Here is a 22,022-nt window from a genome sequence, read left to right as displayed (position 1 = left end):
AATGTAAATGTAAATGTAAATATAATCATTCTCTTGTGAGGGACCCCCATCCTAAATGCTAAAATGCAGTAAAAAGGCAATATACTATATTTAAAAGGCAATATATTTTTATGTATAAAGGCCCAATTCATACTATGAAATTAATATTATAAATATGTGTAAAATATTATTTGGAAAATATTTAGTTTCTATTACATTACATTATTACTCTTTTCTACTGTACAGTTAGCTGTATTTTAAAATGATTTTGTATTATTTATTTTACATTGTTTTCTTTTTTTAATAATTATAAAATTATTTAGCTTATTTATTTTTTACTCTGTTTTTCTCTAAACTGGGGACCCCATTTTGAAAACCCCTGATTTAGACAACTTTTCTTTATATGAGAGTGTTTTCTGCTCTCTAAATCTTCATACTTCCTATGTAAACATCTAAGTCTCACCCTATAGAAGAAGCCACAGCACATTTTCTGGTCTGGTCCAGTCTCTGTTTCTCTGCTGCTCTCCAGATCATGTCCATCCAGAGGCTTCAGAACAGAGAGAGGAACCTCAATCAGATCCTTCTTCTCATGCGATTCTTCTTCATTTGCGTGTCCACTGGCCGTTACCGCTGAATGGTTCATTGATGGCTGAGACAGAACCTCGGATGTTGGCACATTCATGATTTTTTCTCTAACATCTCTAGCGTCCTGTTTTTCTTCTCCCTGCTTTTCATTCACCTGAGCAGATGGTGAATTTGCAGCTGCTTTTAGTGCATCTTTGGACTCTTGCTTACATGGCTTTTCTCTAGCTGTGTGGTCCTCACTCGAAGATCCCTCGTCATTTCCCAAATAGGCGAATGAGCTGGAATGCGTCTGACTTGGCAAAAAGCGTCTAAGTCGAGGCAGGCTGTCTACTGACTGTGGCGTGTTAAGCATCCGGCTAAAGGGGGTAATCTTCAGGTCGCTGGGCCTTGGCGTTCGTGGCGTCCTTGCGTGGAAAGACGCAGACTTCCTTTTGATTGTAGAGGGCGAACGGTGTGTTGTGCGTGGCGAACCGGTGGACGACAAAATGGGGGAGAGCGACCCCACCGAACCTCGGCCAACTACGCTGTTGCTGCGCAGTTCACGCAACTGTTTGCGTGGCGACGGATCCGGTGGCGAAATCACCCAACTTTGGTGTTCGCGCATCTGCATGATGTGTTCCTGCTGCTGTGCCAAGCGCTGCATCTCTGACTGAAGGAAGCTCAGAGACGTGTTCAGGTGCTCGATGGATCGCGTATACTCCCCCAGATTCACCTCCATGGCTGCTTCCTCCAGAGGTGATTTCGGCGGTGCGCCATCAGGTCGACATCTCTCAAGTCTAGAATCGGAGTCATTCAAATTCAAAGGTGTTTTTGGGGGTTGTGGGTCACTGGTTTGTTTTTCCCGACCATCTGGGCCTTCACTGTCACCCCCTAGTGGCGACACGACTCCTTTACGCCTGACTACATTGAGGAAGGCAGTCCTGCCCATGCGCTGCCTGTGACGCGTAAAAGCCGCTTCGACTTTCTTCTTCTGCGCCTCAATGGCTCTGCGTTTCTCTTCCAGCTTCATCTTCAACTGCACCATCTCCGACGCCAACAGGTGTGAGGGATCACGAGGGGAAGTGATGCGAGAGGGGCTATGTGTGTCAGGAGTAATCGAACGAACTGTCCCAGTCGCTCCTGGGGTTGTGACGTTCAGGTCACCGCTCTCAGGCGTGTTACCACCACTACCGCTGCTGCGACCATCGCCGTGGTTTAGTTTACGAAACTTCTGTTCGGCAAAGCTGGTCATGCGAACAGCAGAACCCAATGAGGAGGCCATGCTGGTGGCCAGGGAGTGCGTTCCCAAAAGGCTTGGGCACGGGCTGCCGGATGTCTCCGGAAGTGTACAGGAACGAGCTTCGTAGTCCTGGTCCATGTCTGAATAGTCCTTCAGGGATGAATCCTCATCTTGTCCATCCTGGATATCCTCGGTACGGACGTGGATTCCGGTGTCCATGTCAGTAGAGGTGGAATTTAGGTCCACGTCATCTACTGCTCTGGCCTTGGAAAGCGAGTCCTCTGGATCGTTTGTATCAGATGCGGAGTTGTGGGTAGATGGGTTGTGGAGGAAAAAGGTGCTGTCCCCAGATGGGGGCTGCAAGCTGCTGTGGGGTCGCTCAGAGTCATGGATGATCTTCAGGGCTTCTTCTATACTGGGGGTGTTGGGCTGAGGGTCATAAGGAGGGCTTGAGTTGTCTGCCGATACACCATTTGAGTACCTGAAACATAGGATATTCCTTCAGTTTTAGTGAACTCTCAACATTTGGATAACTATTACTTCAAAATAAAACAGCTTGCCACTGAATACAATACTTAATACTTTCTTCTATATTTCTACCGCCTAAAGAAAAGAAGATATAAAGCAGCCTGTCTCAGAAGCTAATCTACAGTGAAAATCAGAGCCATGGTTTACGGTATATTTATACTGAAGCAGATTGATTGAAAAAGCGTGGGCATTTTTTATGCATTTCTACAGAAGCCAAGCTTCATGCTCGTGTGGTGGATTGTGGGATTGATAGCAGACTGGATAAAGTGTTAAAAGCATTCAAAAGTTGAGAAATTCTCAACTTTATGCAAACAGCAGCAAATGTCTGCAAGGTTGAGGTAATGGCGTTTGTCTTAAACATTTCTATGCAGACTGTGCTGGAGTTTCAACTGGATTTAGTGCATAAGTGACATTGTTTACACATTGGACGCATTGCAAATTTTACATGTATGCAAAATACTGCAGATTGGCTTTTTAGTGGGTACTGAATTGAGTCTGTATTTGATAATACTGCAGAAAGACTGGTATCATCACCTTTTTATAATTTCAGTACCGACTTAACAAAGGTCTTGTACTAGTATGGACTGTGTATGTTGTTTTTATTGTGCTTTTGTCATTTTGACAGTGTCCTTCTCCATTCAGTTCCATTCAGTCAAACTTCTTTTGTGGGTTTAAAACAACATGAAAAGTGGGTAAATAATGATTTTCATTTTTGGTTGAACTGTAGCTTTAAATGTGACAAAAAGGCAGAAAAGATTTACCCAGCGTATTTTCCCAGACGATGTCTGCTGATCTGTCTGTTGGATTCCTCATCATCCTCCTCACGTATTTTGCTGTGGGTGTTCCCATTAACGGGCTGGAACGAGAGGTTCCTTCGCATGCCTCGTGCCGCATGGTGAACTTTATAACCCAATCCTTCAGTGCTTGCCGATCGACTCAGTCCACGTCCTGAAGACGAACTCATGCTGTCATCAAGTGGAATCTCAAATGATATCCCATGAGCTGAAGACCTGAGGTGAAGACAAACAGTTACTCATCTGCAGTATGTAAAGACAGAGTAAGAGAGTCAAAGGCATAGAGAGTTTGTAGAGGGCACAAACCGTTTCTCTTTAGGCCATGTCCCCACACATCCGTCCACATATGACAAGGAGGACGACCGCCTGATAACTGCTGTGAGAGAAAGAAATACCCATTTACTTACATAAAACAGCAAGTTTATTGTTTATTCAGTGCATTCAAGCTATAAATTGTATGAGTGTGTGTGCTAAAGCCATGTTTTTCCTGTTGAGCTACAGGAGACACAAAACTAATGAGAGGTTACTCTTGTAAGTTCTACAAAAGTGTGACTTAATTTTTTGAAGTCTTACCCGAGTTGTCATTTTTAGGTTGTGACCTAAAAGATGAAATTGTTTGGAATATAAATTCAGCATAAACTCATGATAAATGATTTAAATTCTTTGTAAACCTCAAATTTGCATTGTATTAAAGACAAACCTAGACTGATCCGGACTGCCTGACCTGTGGATCAGGTTTTGTTTGGTTATGGGAGCCATTTTATTGGACTGGGATGGGTCAGATACTACAAAAGAAGAGGTAAACAGAACTGGTGTTAATAAAATAATATATAACACCAAATATAATGACAACAGATGAGACAGACTAGTGCTGGGCGGTATACCGGTTCATACCGAATACCGGTGTTTATTTTTGTTATGATATGAATTTTTAAAATACCGCAATACCGGTGTATGTCGCTTAAACAACGTTCGGTGTACCGTGAAACCGGTATAATTTTGAAAAATACCGTGATATACATTTTTGGTCATACCGCCCAGCACTAAGACAGACCTTACCTTTGGTATTGAGTGTGCGGGGCTGAACAAAAGATGGTTTCACAACTTCACACCACCAGAATAGCTCTGCCATAAACACAAGGTAGTTACTCTGAAAACACACAAACAAACTAAAATTAATGAGAAGAAAATGATAGAAAACTTTTAAACAATCTCTCTTCAATCTTTAAAAACATTGAACAAAGCCTGCCATTTCTGTGATGTGTCTTGCAATGTTCCTCTATAACCACAAGATGTCAATGTTCTCCTATAGATTGTAATAGACTCTTACTAACTTCAAAAAGCAAGATAACGGCTACTGTACATATATACTGTGCAGTATATACAGTGTACTGCCTACTACTTTTTAAAAAATGTGCGGCGCTCACTTTTAAAAATTATGAAACAGGGTGAATTATTACTTTAGGTATTCTTTGCATACAGAAATGTTCCATACTACACTCATTATACATACTATATACTGCATGAGGAATATTAAGGTTTCTCATGTGATCTGAACATGGTGGCAGTGAAGCCTAGATTACTGATCTAGCAGTGAAGCCTGATCACCCAATAGGTATCATAACATTCTGATGTGACAGAACACACAAACACAAGTTTAAGCTATTTAAATAGCGGAATAACTGTGCAAAATAACTGACTGTCCTTAGTGTATAACATAATATAGAGCATTTATTGAAAGCAACAGTGCAGCAACCATAAAAAGAGTCTCTTTCAGTGCATCAAAGGGTGTTCTGACCCAACAAGAGCAACAAAGCAACCGGGGCAGGCTGACACGAACAGAACAGACCCAGCACTCTCTGCGGATTTATTCAGTCCTGACACCTTTATTTCACCATAGTTAGTGGCTGTGTTAGCCTCATGAAAAAGACATAATTTAGTGAAAAACACACCACTTAAGCTCTAAATGACCATAGAAATCAGATGTACCTTTGTTTTACTGGACAGCATGTGATTGGCTGAAGCAGCCGACAAGCATTTTAACCTGGTTTATATAATCGACCACAAACTCATCTGACATAACGGCAAATCCACGACTGGAAATTGTAACACATTTGCTTAAAAAATATGCTATGATGGTGGCTGTTTGAGGTAACGGCTACACATGGACTGTGTTTATCTAGACTAGTGTTTCTCAACCCTGGTCCTGGGCGCCCCCTAGCACTGCACATTTTGTGTGTCTCCCTAATCAAACACACCTGATTCAACTCATTAGCTCATTAAAAGAAACTCCAGGACCTGAAATGGGTGTCAGATAAGGGAGACATACAAAATGTGCAGTGTTGGGGGGCGCTCAGGACCAGGGTTGAGAAACACTGATCTAGACAAACCACTTAGCATAACTGTCTGAGGCGATCCACTTGGCAGAGCTCTCACATACACACAAACGATGACTCAGTCCTCCCAAACCGTCAGATTTAAAACACGCACTGGTCGGCTTTCCTTTCCTGCATCAGCCCTGATGAAATTCCCTGTAATACTCCAGTGATCATCACTCATTCATCTTGGCCTCAAACTAAAAAAGGATATTCAATGGAAAATCCCCACAGAAAGCGCTGAGAATCTGTATTCTAGAAACCATGTAAAGTTTGCATTGCAACACTGAACCAAATAGGAAACACGCGTCTTATTCATTGTGTTGAAACATCTGAGAAAACTTCAGATCCTAAATCATACCAGGAAAAAGTAATAATAAAATTAGTACAAAAAAAGAATAATAAAATCAGCACATCAAATTAATTTCTGAAGAAAATCAGAGCAGTGATTGTCATGCAACAATAATCATAAAATCCATCAATAAATCTTTTAGTAAAATGGCATCAGTAAAGACTAAAGACATTTACATTTGTTTATTTACAAAAAAAAACTTTTCTTCTCTGCATTTCTCCTTCTTCTTGCTTCCTAATCTAGTTGGCAAATAAACCTGGCATTGTATATCACAAATATTGTTGGCTCCTCATCGAATTGCTTTTGTCCCTCTTTTGTAAGTCGTTTTGGATAAAAGTGTCTGTTAAATGCATAAATATAAATGTAGTAAAGAGAAGTAAACTGTACTGACGTCAGGTTTACCTTGATGGTGCTGGAGGCATACAGCATGTCCTCCAGGGTGAAGTGACAGCAGTTGTTGAGGTTTTCTCTGCAGAACTCCTGGATCAGCTGGAGATTGTACAGACTGTCAGCCAATGACATCGTTTCTTTGACACAGATATCTGGATGGGGAGGGAACAAACCACATAACAGCCAAGTATGTTATGAGTAGATCTGAGGGGGCGGAGACACAACTGAAGTAGAAGCCAATGGAGTTTCATAAAGTCTGAGGGCGGGACCAGGATGTGTGATGTAACGAGCAGAATCCTCAGAATCACAGGGTGGAGATGTGTTTATGTTTGAATAACTGCTCCTCTGTTCTCGTTCAAACTTCCATTCATGCACTCCTACTCGCTCTGTCTGTTCCTTTCGCTCATTTCTTCCTCCACCCTCATATACCCTTATTCTTATGAAGAAATTCTGACTTTTATATAGCAAGGATACATTCAATTGATCAAAAGTGACAAAGACATTTGTGGTGTCATCAAGTGGCTTTAGTAGCAGATCCAATTGTCTTTTAAACCAAGTTTAAATAAAAAAAACCCTGCTATTATATCTCTAAGTCAAGTTTAACGTGAGGCAGGGAATTTGTGTCCTTCAGATGACACTAAATATCTGAATGTTGTTATGTTCCTGACAGGAGGGACTTCAGATAGAGATTAGTGGATAATGTAGTTTTCCTGATGCTGTTTGTGTGTGTATGCCTGTTATCTATGGGGCCAGATTAGGGGCAGAGTATTTTGTAGAGGGTTTATCTGTACAGTCCTCTGTTGGAAAGTTGTGCTACAGTATTTCAACTACACATCTCAATGAAACAAAATTAAGACAATAAGAATACACTCTTTCTGACTAAAGTATAATGCAGTTTTGAAGGTTATTTCCCTAGACCAGTGTTTCCCAACCTTTTTTTAGTCGCGGCACCCTTTGGAAATTTTAACAAACTTGTGGCACCCTACAAAATAAATTTTGTCACAATATTTGAATTTCTAACTCCGATTCACAGTAGGGCTATTGTAGACAGAAACAATACTGTACTACATCGATGTTTCCTGTTGGCTCAACGTTTGAGTGGACTTTGCTGCTCCGATGAGCATGAATGGTATACGAGTGGAGCGACTGAGCGGAGCGCACACGCATAGAGCGGGATAATACGCAGAGCGTCACACCACGTGAAAGTGAAACCTGAGCGGTGAACTAATTTTCGGCAGCCGAAATTTCGGTGCATCTCTAATTATTGGCGACATCAGAAATGGATATTATATAATAGATGCTTTTTTGAACATTTTAGCAATTTAAAAATATTAAAAAAGGATTTTTTACACGGCACCCGTGCTCTCGACAGACGGCACCCCAGTTGGGAAACACTGCCCTAGACAATGTTTAAGTCTAAAACTACACAAGAATTACACTTTATCATACTTAGTACAAGATTAAAAAATCACTACTAATTGTGCAGTTTAATGTCGGAGACGTGATCTAGCAGTATGACACAACAAGCCTTTAGTGATCATGTAGTTAAGACAAATTTTAGTCCAACTCATGGCGAAAAATTGTGCAGTTCAATACAGAAGAATCTATTTAAAAAAATTAATAAAATTAATAGAAAATAGAAAAACACAACATGCCATTAAAATTAAAATGATGTCTGTTCTTCACACAAAGCTATTGTATGGATTCACAAGGCCTGGAATTCAGAGAAGGAATCTTATGGACTACATTTTTGTCCTTTTTGAAAACTAACAGCCCGTGGTCACTATATGCTTTTATTGCATGTATAAAAAAGCAGCATGAATATTCTTCAAAATATCTTCTTTTGTGTTTCATGGCAAAAACTCTTATCTTTAACACAAAGGTGGATAAATAATGGCAGAATTTTCAGTTTTGGGTGAATTATACCTTTAAATTAGAGAGAAAGTCTACAATAAAACGAAATGCTCATGGTCCCAGAACCACTTAATGTGCCAAGGCCTTTTCCTGACATGTCATCATCATATATCAACATCTAATATCGCTCTCTAAATATGAATCTAACACCTGTCTACACTGGATGCGATAGCTTGAGGCTGACTACACTGGACGCGACAAAGTGACCGTTGCAAATCATTTTAACTTTGTGTCAGCATGTCATAAATAGAACGAGGCATCAGTTTACTGTCGGGCATTTGTCGTGTCGCGCTGTGCTGCATCCAGTGTAGACAGCATCACTGATTATAATGGGTTCTATAGTATTTTGTCACGCCGCGCCACTCGTATCTAGTGTAGACAGGGTGTAATGCGGCTCTCTAAATATAAATAAAGTATTCACAATATAGTGTGAGAAGGTAGAAACTTTGTAGGAGAAACAGAACCTTCCAGTGGCACAGCATCAGGACAGTAGAAGTGCAGTAGTGCAGCCAGTGCACAGCCGTCTGTGTTGTCCTTCAAGTGATCGTCCACCAGGGGGAGACAAAGAACCGGACGTGCTTTAGAGTCCTCTCTCCTGTACCGCCCCTGTGGATTACACACACAGAACGGTTGCCATAACAGCAAGAATGCATTATAAACAGATCCAGTTATTAAAGACATGAGTCAGTTAAGGGACACACACACAACTGTAGAGAACAAAATTACTTAAGAATATTGTGATAGGGCTGATGTAAATTAACCCAAAATACTATAGTTACAACTGCACGAAAAAGGAAGCAAGGAATGTGAGATCACCACAGAAATCTGATGTCTTCTTCTTATTCGTTCTGTATAAGCAAACTTAGCATCTTTAGTGTCTCTCAAACTTAGCATTTCATCTCTAGCTTATAAAATCTTGACTTCCTGATATTTGTGTTTGGATTTATGGATTTTATGGTTTTTGGGTGTGTTCAAGTTGTTGTTTTAGGTGGGGCAAAGTTACAAAGGCAGGTACACAATAAAACTGGCCTGTGGACTTTTGAATATTTCATTGGCACTGTGCCTGTTCATACGGAAGTATTCCTCAACACAGTACACTCACTGTGACTGTTTTTGCATGCCAAATAGAGTAAGAACAAGCTGCAAAACAGCACCCAGCATTACATGAAGAACAGAGGATTTATAGTGTAAGTACTGCTGAAGTTTTCATTGATTTCTCATGATGTAGAATGACATACAAATTGCTTAGCCTGTAGCTGTTTCCAAAACAATTTCCTATTTATATCCTGTAATTTCTTTCAATTATAATTTCTATAAATATAATTTAAATATAGTGTATTTATTAATTATGTAAATATTTGTCAAAAGTATTTTGAATAAATCCGAGAAACAATACAAAGGAAATATTAAGTGTTTCATTGGTATACAGTATAGGAGCTTTGAAATGTTTTTATTTTCACATTATTTTCAAATGTTTTATTAAAGCTTTATCTGTGGATTGACTTTGGTAGACTTACATCTGCAGTACTTACATCTGCAGGGCAATTTATGATTCAGCAGTACAGTTAGGATATGTCTAACTTGAAAAGCATAGTTTGTATGAGCCCATGCTGCAGCCGTGATACACAGGGAAATTCTAAGGAAGTGTTTGGAAAAGCCTTGATTTTCATGTACAGATCAAATGTTTCTAAAATAAATGAAGACTAAGTAGATGTATTTTGACAATTTATCACTTATTTAATAACATCAACTTATAAGAGTTCAACAGCATGCAAACATAAGGAAAGAATGGCTGTTTCAGAGTCTTAATGTTCTAATGAATATCTCCTCACCTTTTGAACCATGCAGGGTTCTCCTATATCTCGAACTCTTTGTTCTTGTGCCAAAAGTTCTCTAAGATGTTCATTGACCTGCATTGGAAAATGAACATGTGTACAATAATCATGTAGCCAACACAAGCACAAATAAACAGATTAATTCACAGGATTTGTCTGTGTATTTTGCTAACAGTCTCACTTACTTACATATTAGAAATAAACTGTCGCTGTGTTTGTTTACATGATTGTTACTTACTGTGGAATCTGATGTAATATGCAAACTGAAAAAGTAATAAATATATTGTTCAAAAAAAAGAAGGAAATAAACTGTCAGTGAAGTATTGTATGTGGATTTAACTCTAATATGTCTTTACTTGTCTTGTCAGCTGGATGCTTGGTAACATATGATGAGAAAAAAAAAGGGAGGGACAGAGCTTAGAGAGTGTTTTCATACTCCATAAAAGGTAAGATAGACAACAGAACATACTGTGATCACTACAAAAGGAATCTTTAGTTTACAGCATGATGCCAAACACCATACTTGCTTGATGTGTGTATATGTGTTGAATTAAGTATGTTAAATTAAATATGTTCATATAATGTGATCATGACTCTTCAGAGGACTTGGAATAAACCACTCTATTTTTATGGATTGCTCTGTGCCTTTAGCTGTTGTATATTTATAAGGAGTGTCTATTTACACTAAGTGCAAATAGGCTGCCTTGTTGGCAAAGGCTATTTACACTAACTCCGCCCACCAACGTGTGATTTGGCTAGTCAACATTACAAAAGACTGTCAACAGTTGTCAGCTCCAGTGACACAGATGGTAAAACGTGTGTCATACTCATTTTGACGCGATCGACCCGGGTTCGAATCCGCCTTTTGGCAAACTTTTTTGCTACAACCATTTAACAGCTTTGATAAACCTTCCATATAAACATTAATATATAATTAAATTAAAACATTAAATATATAGTGGCAATCGGCCGGAAGGCCACGGACCGGATTCGTGACAAGAAGCATCAATAAAACACATAAAAATTGTTGAATTATGGCTGTTATAAAAATCTAAAATCTCCTTTAGAGCAAAAATACACATATCAGTGCCATGTTTCGGTTTAAAACCAAACTGGTTATCAGAAGTCAGGACAAAATGTTCCGTCTTATTCAATAACCTTGGATAAAGTACTGGCCAAGGCTATAGGCCGGTAATTATCCATGCTATTTATTTTACCAGCTCTGTCTTTAATAATAGGCACTAGCATAACAGATCAGATCGAATCTGGTAAAATACCTTGAACCAAAAACCCAGTAAAACAAATAGCCAGCAAAGGATATAATTTTCTACTTGCAAATTTTAAATGTTCAGCAGATATCTTATCCATACCACATGCCTTATTACTTTTTAGCATCATAACTGCATCATAAACTTCTTGCGGAGAGACATTCACAACTTCATCATTATCAATGTTGCCCACTACAAAAGAGTTACTCTTAACACAGTTAAACTCTTAACACATTTAATAATTTGAATTAAAATTAAAATTTACACTCAATAAGTTATTATTGCATACTGTTTTATAATGTACTACAATACTTAGGTGCAGATAATTGCCACTATTTGCACTTAGTGTAAATAGCCTCTATCGCCATAGCCATATTTATATATCATATTTTAATTATTGTTTTTTTCGTTTGTTTGTTTTAGTATGGCTACAGCAAGTCAACAGACAGAACTTCCTCTTCGAGTAGAGGAGTGGACGAGAGAGCAAGTTTATTACTGGCTGACTGAGGTGATTAAAGTGGATAAAAAACATGCAGACAAGCTGTACAAGGAAGAAGTATCAGGGGAAGAACTAGTCTGTTACCAGCCCAAACATCTTCAGGAACTTGGTATTAAGCATGGTCCAGCTGTTAAGATTATCACCCGGTTAGAGAAGTTAAAGAAAGAACAACAAGAATCTCCTGACAATTCCTACACACAGCACACAGAGGCCAGGCTAGACACAACAGTGGAAAACAAAGACAGCATTTCAACAGATCGATCACAAATATCTAAAAATGCCAAAAAATCAAAGAGAAAATCACACAAAAAAGAAAATACAGGACTTAAAAGTGCTAATTCCACAGACAAATTAATTCAATTGGGAAAAGATTCAATGGATAACATCTCCAAAAGCACTCCAAAAGAAGACCCACAACTAAATGCACCTGGAAGCGAACTCCCTTCACAAAACAATAATATTCCACTTTCAGGAACTTTTAGTTGTACATCTTCACAAGAAACCAAACCAACAGAGTCAGCTGACCCTAAAACATCAAACATTAATACTGATAAAGTAGTTGGCAAGGAAAAGCACATGAGGAGGTCTAGATCCGTACAGCAGTCATGTTGTCTCTATCCATTTGATCAGAACTCTGCTTCTCATCGATATATACAAAACTACACTTTACCACCAGAGACGGGACCAGGTAATCTGACAGATCCAGTTCACGAGTACAAGTTTATGGGCAGAACAGATGACATTGATGTGATGAAGAAGAAGTTCAATAAAGAGGTGTTTCGTTTTGCTGCTGGGTGTATGAACAGCCGCACAAATGGAACCATACACTTTGGTGTAGCAGACTCCAAAGATTCTCAGTATGCTCATGCTGAGATTATTGGGGTCAGTGTTGACAAGAAGGACACTATCATTGATCATTTTAACCAGGGAATTAAATCACACTTTGAAGAGCACACACATGAAGCAAAGGCATGCATCAGGCAACCCCGCTTTGTAGAAGTGCTCTGCCCTGACAGCACACTCTCTGGTAAATATGTCATAGAGGTGGATGTTGTTCCATCCTACAGCATAGTTCACGGTAAGATGTTTTATATCCAGACTCTGGATGAGGATAATCAATGGAAAAAGAGCAAAGGAAATTCACTCTTCTTCAGAGAGGGAGCTGCAACCCAGGATATCTGTAAAATTGGTAACCCAAGAAACTTGCAATCTGAAATAGCCCGAATTGGTACAAACGTAAATGATCTGGACAACATGAGGAAAGAGGCAGAAAAGAGGCCTCTAAGCAAAGGAACATCAAACCAGGGGGAAAAGCTGAAGAATCTGTTGACATGTGGAGGAAGCAGACTTGATCATTATGATTACTATATCATAGTAACAAATAAAAATCACCCTGAACAACTCCAGCATCTTCAGTTCATGACAACATTGAAACTGTTTTGTGTATTGGACTTTGATCCAAACTCTGTAGTAAATGGGTCCTGCCACAACTACAGAGATGTTCGGATTGCAAATCTTCACAAACCAAGCCAGTTCTATGGAGATCCAGGAACAATAGTTAAAAACCTTAACTTATACAAACAAACAAGCTGGGTATTTTGTAATGGCAGAGAAGACCTCAACACTGAATCTGACAGACCACTTCAATCAAATGAATGGTTAAAACACAAAGCTGGAGAGGTACAAGACATGATTTCATTCCTCTGCAACAAAGACACTCTTCCAAGAGGACGGTTTTTAGTCATATTCCTCCTCCTCTCCACTGCTGAGGCCTCAGTTGATCCAATTTTTGACACATTCATGTCATTTTATAAAAACCTTGGGGGTACAGAAAACATATTAAGTATTTGCACTTCAGATACGTCTTTTCAAAAATGGAGAGATTTCATTCAAGCCCGATGTGATGATGACATCAGTCAGCGGAGCATATATGACCTGGAGCTCAGTGAAATCAATGGGACAATACTGAAACTGGGTCAGAACAAGCAAAATGCTCAGAGACTTCTTCCATCTGCTGAGGGAAGTTCAGTGATTCTCCAAAAGAAAGATGAGGATCTTATGACATCCCTTGATATCCTTTGTGAAAATGAATGTGAAAACGAATATGATGAGAGCTCTGCAGAATTTGAAGAGTTCAAAATTAAAACCGAGTCTGAGTTCTATAGAGGAGGCAAAGTGAAATGGTGGAACTTCTATTTCTCAGAGCAACCTGCAGCAAAGCCATTCATAAAACGTGACAAACACTCAGGACTAGAGAACCGTATCAGATCTCAGACCAAAAATGCCAAAAATACTTGTGTCACAGTGAATCTCTTTCATCTCCCAGGGTGTGGCGGCACCACCATGGCCATGCATGTGATGTGGAATCTGCGAAAAGAATTTAGATGTGCAGTGTTAAAAGACAACACTGTTTCAAAAGACGAAGTAGTCAAACATGTTGCTCATTTGATGAAGTGTGGAAAAAGTGAGCATTCATTAAAAACACCAGTCCTGCTATTAGTGGAAGACTCAGAGGAAACAGAACACACACAAGTACTCAAGCACTCATTGAGGACAATCACAGGAGAAACAGGGGCAAGTGTCATCATCTTAAATTGTATACGTACAAAAACCCCACCAGACAGACACAGCAAAAGTGTTGATCAGAGTGAGTTCATTACAGCCAAGCTGTCTGACAAAGAAAAATGTGCTTTTGAAATGAAGCTTAAAGAACTTCAAGAAATAAAGTCTTTCACAACGGAGAACTTCTACAGTTTTATGATCATGAAAACTAATTTCGACCCAGAGTATGTTGCAAATGTTGCAACTAACATTCTGAAAGATTTCAGAGTTTCAGAGAGTAAACAAACGCGGCTCTTCTGCATACTGGCTTTGCTAAATTCATATGTGGCTGAACCAGCCATCTCAAGATCTTTATGTGAAGATTTTCTGGGCATCAAAAGTGCATTTTGGGGAAGAGAGTCTGTGATAAAGAAAATGGAGCCCTACTCCTGTTTGTTGATTGAATTCGGGGCAGATGAATATGGGGGATTCAAAGCAATTCGCTTTGTTCATAAACATCTTGCAACAGAATGTGTCAAACAACTAGAGAAGACACATAACTGCTCCAGAGCAGACATAGTTCTTGACATGTTGCATTGTGATGCCTTTTTCAAAACTTTTGCAGTGAAGGACGTTCTTGTTCAATCAGTGAAAAGCATGCTGATCACTCGTCAACGCAAGACCGAAGGCGATGAGAAAGACACCCTGTTTTCACTACTGATAGAAGACATAAACTCAGGAGAAGATGGTTTGAATAAAATACAAAAGATTTTTATTGCAGCTTCGGAAAGGTTTGATAAAGACTTCACAATTCCTCAAGCTCTAGCAAGACATTTGTACCTGAAAGAGAAGAACTTTGCTGAAGCTAAAAAGTGGGCAGACATTGCGAAAGCCATCAAAGAAAATTCCTACACTGTAGATACAGTTGGACAAGTTGCAAAAAGTGAATTAAAAAACAAACTGGAGTGTAAAAAACAAGAGAAGAAACCATGCACAGCTGAAGACTTGAGTGAATATCTTGAGTTAGCAAGCACAGCCAGCAAAGCTTTCAGAAAAGCTCAAACCTTGGCAAAGACAGATGATGCCCTAGAAATTGAACAGGAACTTCACAGAAAGTTAAGCCCATATAATATATCTGGCTACATAGGTGAAATTGACACAGCCATGACTGTTTTTGACATCATCAGAAAACTGCCATTGTTCGAGAATGGTGATCCAATGAAAGATCATTACATCCAGAGCTTTCTCAAAGGAAATCTGCCCTGCGCAAGTGTCCCAGTTTGTGAAAACAAATCCAATCTTCAGTTTGTTGCTGTTCTTCAGATCTATGAATCTTTCCTTACATCTTTAAAATCACAGGTGAAAGAGGCCTTTGACTTCCTTGAAATTTACTTCACTTACATGAAAGAAAAGGGATCTGACGACATGAAAGATGCAAAAATTCGCAAGAGGATCTCAGAACACTATCAACACTACATCTCATTATTCTGCACCTCGGCAGAGGACAAACAAAAAGAGAAAAAGCAGAAACCAACACTGAGTTTGAATATGGAGATTGAAGAGTGCAGAATGTTCCTAGAGAAAAACAGGGCAGATACATTCTCAGGCCTTCTCCAGTTTTTGGAGCCCAAAAAAGTGTCAGTAGAACAGATTGCAGAAAAATACTCATTCATATATAAGAATTCTGCCATCAAAACTACGAAGGACAAAACAAATCATCTGCTTGCACACTTAATCCTTCAGCTGATTTGCTCAAAATCAAAGTTAACAAAATCCACAGAAGAGCTCAATGAGCTTTTAAAAGAAATTCTGCAAGATGTTGGTACACAGCACCAATACCCAGAGCCTTTCTACCTTGCCATACTCTTGCTCTGGCCAGGAAAAAATGTCAACAGCACTGGCATTAAGACATATGTTGATAAAATCAGAAGCTCAGCAAGAAAGAATCTCTCCCATATGTACCGTACAAGGTCAACCATTGCACACTTCTTCCTGGGGACATCTGATGGAATACAGAGGCTGGTGACAAAAGTTTCCCTTGACAGATCTGAGAATGTCAGTAATGTAAAGAATCGCAACATTCTCTGGCAAACAGGAGAAATCTTTAAGGAAACCCCAATAAATAGCAGGCTCCTCAGAGTGAGAGGTACAATTGAACAAGGTGAGGTCTTCACAGAGTATGGAAATCTTAAGATCCCATTGCGGCCTGCATTTCTTGGTGGAGTGAGAAGTGGCTACAGCACAGAGAATGTGTCCTTCTACATCGGCTTTGCCATGGATGGGCCACTTGCTTACGACATTCAGTAAGAAGATGACAGATAGATCATTATTTTTAAACATTTAACCACACTTAACTAGAAAGCAGAAAAACACATTTTGGATGAAATTATAATACAATTAAATAGGATTGCAAATTTTGTGAGAAGATCAAACATGTTAATGTACAATTCAAAATCATCCCAAATAAACATCACGTCAGCAAGTCACATTTATGTTCTGTTCTGGTTTAGATTTTCCTGTGTTTCTGTTCTATCTTCTTTGACCTAGTTTCCCTTAGTTCCCCTGATTAGTTCTTTCTGTTCACCTGTGTTGATTAATCATCTCGTTTACTCCTTTGTTTCCCTGTCTTTATAAGCCTTCAGTTTCTCTCTGTTCTTTATCCTGGATTGATGTTCATTTAATGGTACACGTGTGTTGATGCTCTTTAGCGCTCCTTTTCTTTATGCTGAAGTTGGCATTAAAGACCATAAACGTTTACTCCTTTGTCGTGCGCTTTCTACAACCACATACCGTAACACATGTACGCTGATTTGACATGTTTGTATTTGACTGATGTTATGTGTCTGTTAATTCTGAACTTGTCAAACTGAGCCACAGGGGGCCCATGAACATATATAAAAAAAAAACATATCACTTTAAAGGAAAATTAAGAATGTATAATCATTTACTTATTCTCATGTCCTTTCAAATCACTTTCTTCTGTAGAACACACAAAAAATTAATTTTAAAATTTATTAAAAATGTTATGGTTCAAACAACATTGGGCTCCAATGACTTTCAATGTATAGAGGGGAAAAAACACTGAGACCTTTTTCAAAATATATTCTTTTGTGTTCCACCGAAGAGAGAACGTTTGAAATGATTTGACTGTGAGTAAATGATGACAGAATTTTGTGCATGCATTAAGATTATATCCATTTTTGTTTTTAAAGATGTTTTTAAATGTAATGTATGCAGAACACCAACTGTTGTTTCCCAATTAGCGCCCAGCCAAAAAGACTTAAAGGGTTAGTTCACCCAAAAATGAAAATTAGTCCATAAAAATTTTTAATATAACTCCGACTGGTTTCGTCTGAAAGAAGAAAGTCATATACACCTAGGAAGACTTGAGGGTGAGTAATTTATGGGCTAATTTTCATTTTTGGGTGAACTAACTAACTAGTTCACCTAAAAATGAAAATTAGCCTGTGTTTTACTCACCCTCAAAGCATCCTAGGTGTATGTGTACACCTAGGATGGCCTCCTGTAGCGAATCCATGCATTTTTCTAAGATAAATATATATTTCAAACGTAATAAACATTTTTTTCTCACTTCCGGTATCTGTCATAAGCGGAAGCCGTTCCGGCGGATGACGTAGGACGTAGGCGTCGCATGATTAGTGACGAACGTGAACAAAATGTTCGCCGTTTTGTTCAAACAAAACGCCGGTCACGAATTAGAAGCACAAAACTAGGATTTGTAAAGAAAAATGTCGGAGGATTTTGATATAAGCCAAGAGGAGACTGGTTTTCTTTTGCTAAAGTAAGGAAACTTTGTTTCCTTTGCTCCTGCATTTCTCAGAGGCGAACGCACGGCGCCTACGTCCTACGTCATCCGCCTGCACGACTTCCAATTACCACAGTCAGCGGAAGTGAGAAAAAAGTGTTTATTACATTTGAAATATGGATATTTATCTTACAAAAACACATGGATTCGCTACAGGAGGCCTTTATTCACCCCCCAGAGCCGTGTGAGGCATGTTTTATTACGGATGTGCGCACTGTATTTCACGTCTTCTGAACTGTTGACAACAAACACCTGCTTACCCCCATTGAAAGGCTTGGAGGGGCCAGGACAATTTTTAATATAACTCCGACTGGATTCGTCTGAAAGAAGAAAGTCACATACACCTAGGATGCTTTGAGGGTGAGTAAAACACAGGCTAATTTTCATTTTTGGGTGAACTAACCCTTTAATCTGAAAGAAATACACTGTGGGTTACATTCAAACTCAGAAAATATTGTTGTGTCCCATATAGCCATAATGTAAGAAAGTTTCAACAACAAGCCATTTGTCTGTCTGCTCTAAACATGCAAAATATAGCATTACACAATCACAAGTCAAAGAACAATGTGTGAACAAGTTCTCTTTGTTTACACTCTCTCTCAAAATGCACTGCACAGCTGAATGTATAGTATTGGACAAGTTGTAAGACATTCCGGGTAATCTGAAATCAGTTGAGAAAAAAAAGTACACATTCTGATATTCACTAAAAGTTACATGCAGGCAATATGTTTACATATTGTAATGCGAGTTGTAGGGATCTTACCTTGTTGATCCATGTTGTCACGGCCTCTTCAGCATCATAAGGGAAGTCTACCTCAGGAAGGAAAGGAGTAAATTTCTGTATGCAGGTCATCACTCTCTCCACGCTGACCATTTCAACTGTGTACGCCATCATTAAAGTATCAATCATCGCCAGGTGAGAACTCTAAAATGACAAGAGAAAAAAAGAACACAAAAAATATAAGCACTGTTTCTTAGAAATTCTCAACACAAATTAACTGTTTGTAAAAGGGACCTAATTTACAAGGGGCACAAAGAACATATTTATGTAAAGTCAGACAGAGAAAAGCAGTATTTCTGATTTTAAAATTTACATATCTTAGCAGAAGGCCAAAAACTATGTGTCTGTCTGTGCATGCAACACACATGCAACTGATGGTCTGCTGCCATTTCTTCAACTACTGCTATAAGAAATATGGCCTCTTCCTGTCTGCTAAGGCAGTCTCTCATCTCTAGAGGGTGCTATTGAAATTGTGTGGATCAGAGACTGATGAGCGACAGTACATTTAAAGACCCATTGAAATGGCTTAACTGTAAGAAAACTGCCGTTTTCTTTTATGTTGTTGTATTTCCTAGTTGAACATGAAGTCTTGGTGGGACATATTAAAGTGTGAGTCCCTTTAACAAAAAAACATAGTCTTTAGATCAAATATATAAAGTTAGCAAACAAAGAAACGCCTTCTCACATTCAACAGCAAATTTCTTAACATGTGTTAATATTTGTATGAACAAAAAATGTAAGAACTGAGACATAAACTGAACAAGATTCACAGCCATTTAACAAATAGAAACTGGTGTGTGTGTGTGTGTGGTGGTGGTGGTGGTGGTGCAACATCTAAAGTTGCAGTGCAGTGAGTATCTTGTGTGGCACCAGTTGCTTTAAAGGGATTCCCAAAAATGCAAATTCTGTTATTAATTACTCACACTCATGTCCTTCCAACCCCATAAGAGCTTTGTTCATCTTCGGAACAAAAATTAAGTTAAATAATAAATAATAAATAATAAATTAAATAATTAAATAATAAATTATTTTTGATGAAATCCGAGAGCTTTCTGACCCTCCATAGACAGCAAGAGTCCTAACATGTTCAAGGTCCAGAAAGGTACCATGAACATCGACAAAATAGTCCATGTGACATCAGTGGTTCAACCGTAATTTGATCAAAGCTACGAGAATGCTTTTTGTGCGCAAAACCCCCCCCAAAAACTAAAATAACTTTATTCAACCATCCTTCTCCTCCGTGTCACCCTAGCTCCATTTTGGAGAGTATCACGAAGTATGCATGAGCTTTGATCTGTATGTAAACAAGGCATGTGCACGGTGCTGCTGCGGTAGAACACACGCATCGCGGCACTCTCTAAAATGATGCAAAATGACACGGAGGAGAAGAATTGTTGAATAAAGTCGTTATTTTAGTTTTTGTGCACAAAAAATATTCTCGTAGCTTCATAAAATTACGGTTGAACCACTGATGTCACATGGACTATTTTGTCGATGTTCTTAGTAGCCTTAGCCTACCTTTCTGGACCTTGATAGTGGTAGTACCCTTGCTGTCTATGGAGGGTCAGAAAGCTCTTGGATTTCATCAAAAATATCTTAATTTGTGTTCTGATGACGAACGAATGTCATTTGGAGTGACATGAGGGTGAGTAATTAATGACAGAATTTTCATTTTTGTGTGAACTATCCTTTTAAGTATATAGCTCATCTCAGCATCATGGACTACAGCAGATTTGCTAGTTCTTGCTGTGAGATGTTACTTCACTCACAGATGTTACTACAGTGAATGGCTATTCAAAAAGCCATTTTCTTGTGTATGCATGGGTTTTCTTGGCATAGTTGCACATCAACCACTATTGGACACTAGTGCATCATCCTATACACTGCCACCCAGTGGCCAGCTGTTGAATGTGGATTTTTTTTTCTTCTTCTCCAACCCAAGATTGCAGATGGCTCTTGCAGGTAAGAAAATTTTTTTGTAACATCAAGTAACTTCTAAGCAGTCATATCATTGCTACATTATCCAAGTATTGATTTTAGATTGGGAGGAAATTCTGATTATACATTTGTCCACTAAATTGGACATCATGCATCACTACTATTACTGTGACTGTTGTACTTGAAAATAGAGCTCAAGAGTGGAGCAAGACAAAAAAGGGCTAGAGAATAGCGACAGAAATATCATCTGAGTCAAGGAAGGATGATGGTAATGGTAGTGAGGAGGAATGGATGCCAGAAAAAGAAGGATTACACTGTAGCTATCCTTTGAATCTAAAGTACAGGAGAGTGACACAGGGAGTGTTTCTCAGTTGCATTTGCAACGATTGTTGTAATATTTTTTTTGTAATTACTGTATTATGATTAATACAGTATCTCTTCAGTTGCAAATGTTTAATGTTTACTTCATGCCCTAAGAGCAAAAAATAATAATAATTAAACATCCTGAGTGATGGTGTCATGATTCATGCATGAAAAACCTTTCCAATAAATATCTATAAAGCATATTTGGACTTTTTAAAATTATTTTTAAAATACAGCGCCCTGAAAATTTTTTATTTTTTCGCAGAGATTATATTGGAACAAACACAACACATTTTTGCAGGTAACAGCCTGTTAACAACCATTACCAAAGAATTCTGTATAATAAGACTCTTTTGACAGTCAAAATTGTAATGTACCGGTAGATACAATTTGGATTAAAATTAATTTGGACCTGAATCCAGATTGCATCAACATTACAATCGCAAACATGTCATAGGTTTTGGTGGGGCTGCATAAGAGCCTTAAAGAGCCCTAATACTAAAGAGGGAAAAAAACGGATTTCTTTTGATTGCTTTCAGTCATGTTGAGTTTAGCCCCATCCTGTATCTTAACATTTTATATTAATGAGATTTTCTTAAATCCTCTTAAATCGTGTGAACAAAAAAGTGAGCCAAAAAAAAAAAAAGCCCACTCAAAAAACATCTTAATCTGAAGGAGATTCTTTGATTATACACGTTTGTTTGTAATTAAGCAATATATTTTCATAAGATATTTCCAGCATTTTCTCTAGCTATAATTTGTCTTGAAACAAAATACCAATACAAGCATGAGAATACAAATTGCTAAAGCCTGTTTAAATACACTACAGTTATCT

General features: G+C 38.6%; 1 protein-coding gene and 1 pseudogene across 3 annotated transcripts in view; one reads left to right on the top strand and one right to left on the bottom strand.

Moving 5' to 3' along the window:
- The window catches only part of LOC107749095 (calmodulin-regulated spectrin-associated protein 2-like), a 42,620-nt gene that overhangs the window by 5,954 nt on the left and 14,644 nt on the right, over positions 1–22,022 (bottom strand). For 2 of the 3 annotated variants that reach the window (XM_016564148.1, XM_016564150.1), the window contains exons 3-12: positions 18,869–19,030; positions 9,969–10,046; positions 8,601–8,742; positions 6,235–6,374; positions 4,165–4,255; positions 3,806–3,890; positions 3,679–3,704; positions 3,412–3,481; positions 3,073–3,321; positions 443–2,264 (exon numbers count right to left, since the gene is read on the bottom strand). In XM_016564148.1, coding sequence (XP_016419634.1) covers positions 443–2,264; positions 3,073–3,321; positions 3,412–3,481; positions 3,679–3,704; positions 3,806–3,890; positions 4,165–4,255; positions 6,235–6,374; positions 8,601–8,742; positions 9,969–10,046; positions 18,869–19,030 — 2,865 coding nt within the window. The remainder of the gene's footprint in view (positions 1–442; positions 2,265–3,072; positions 3,322–3,411; positions 3,482–3,678; positions 3,705–3,805; positions 3,891–4,164; positions 4,256–6,234; positions 6,375–8,600; positions 8,743–9,968; positions 10,047–18,868; positions 19,031–22,022) is intronic. The other variant, XM_016564149.1, reaches the window with a different exon arrangement.
- On the top strand, positions 10,371–16,601 carry LOC107749091 (sterile alpha motif domain-containing protein 9-like; annotated as a pseudogene).

This window comes from Sinocyclocheilus rhinocerous, unplaced genomic scaffold, assembly GCF_001515625.1.
Source record: "Sinocyclocheilus rhinocerous isolate Xijiao unplaced genomic scaffold, SAMN03320098_v1.1 scaffold919, whole genome shotgun sequence".
NCBI lineage: Eukaryota > Metazoa > Chordata > Actinopteri > Cypriniformes > Cyprinidae > Sinocyclocheilus > Sinocyclocheilus rhinocerous.
The sequence above is the reverse complement of the archived record's forward strand: the minus strand, read 5'-3'. Positions and strand labels throughout refer to the sequence as shown.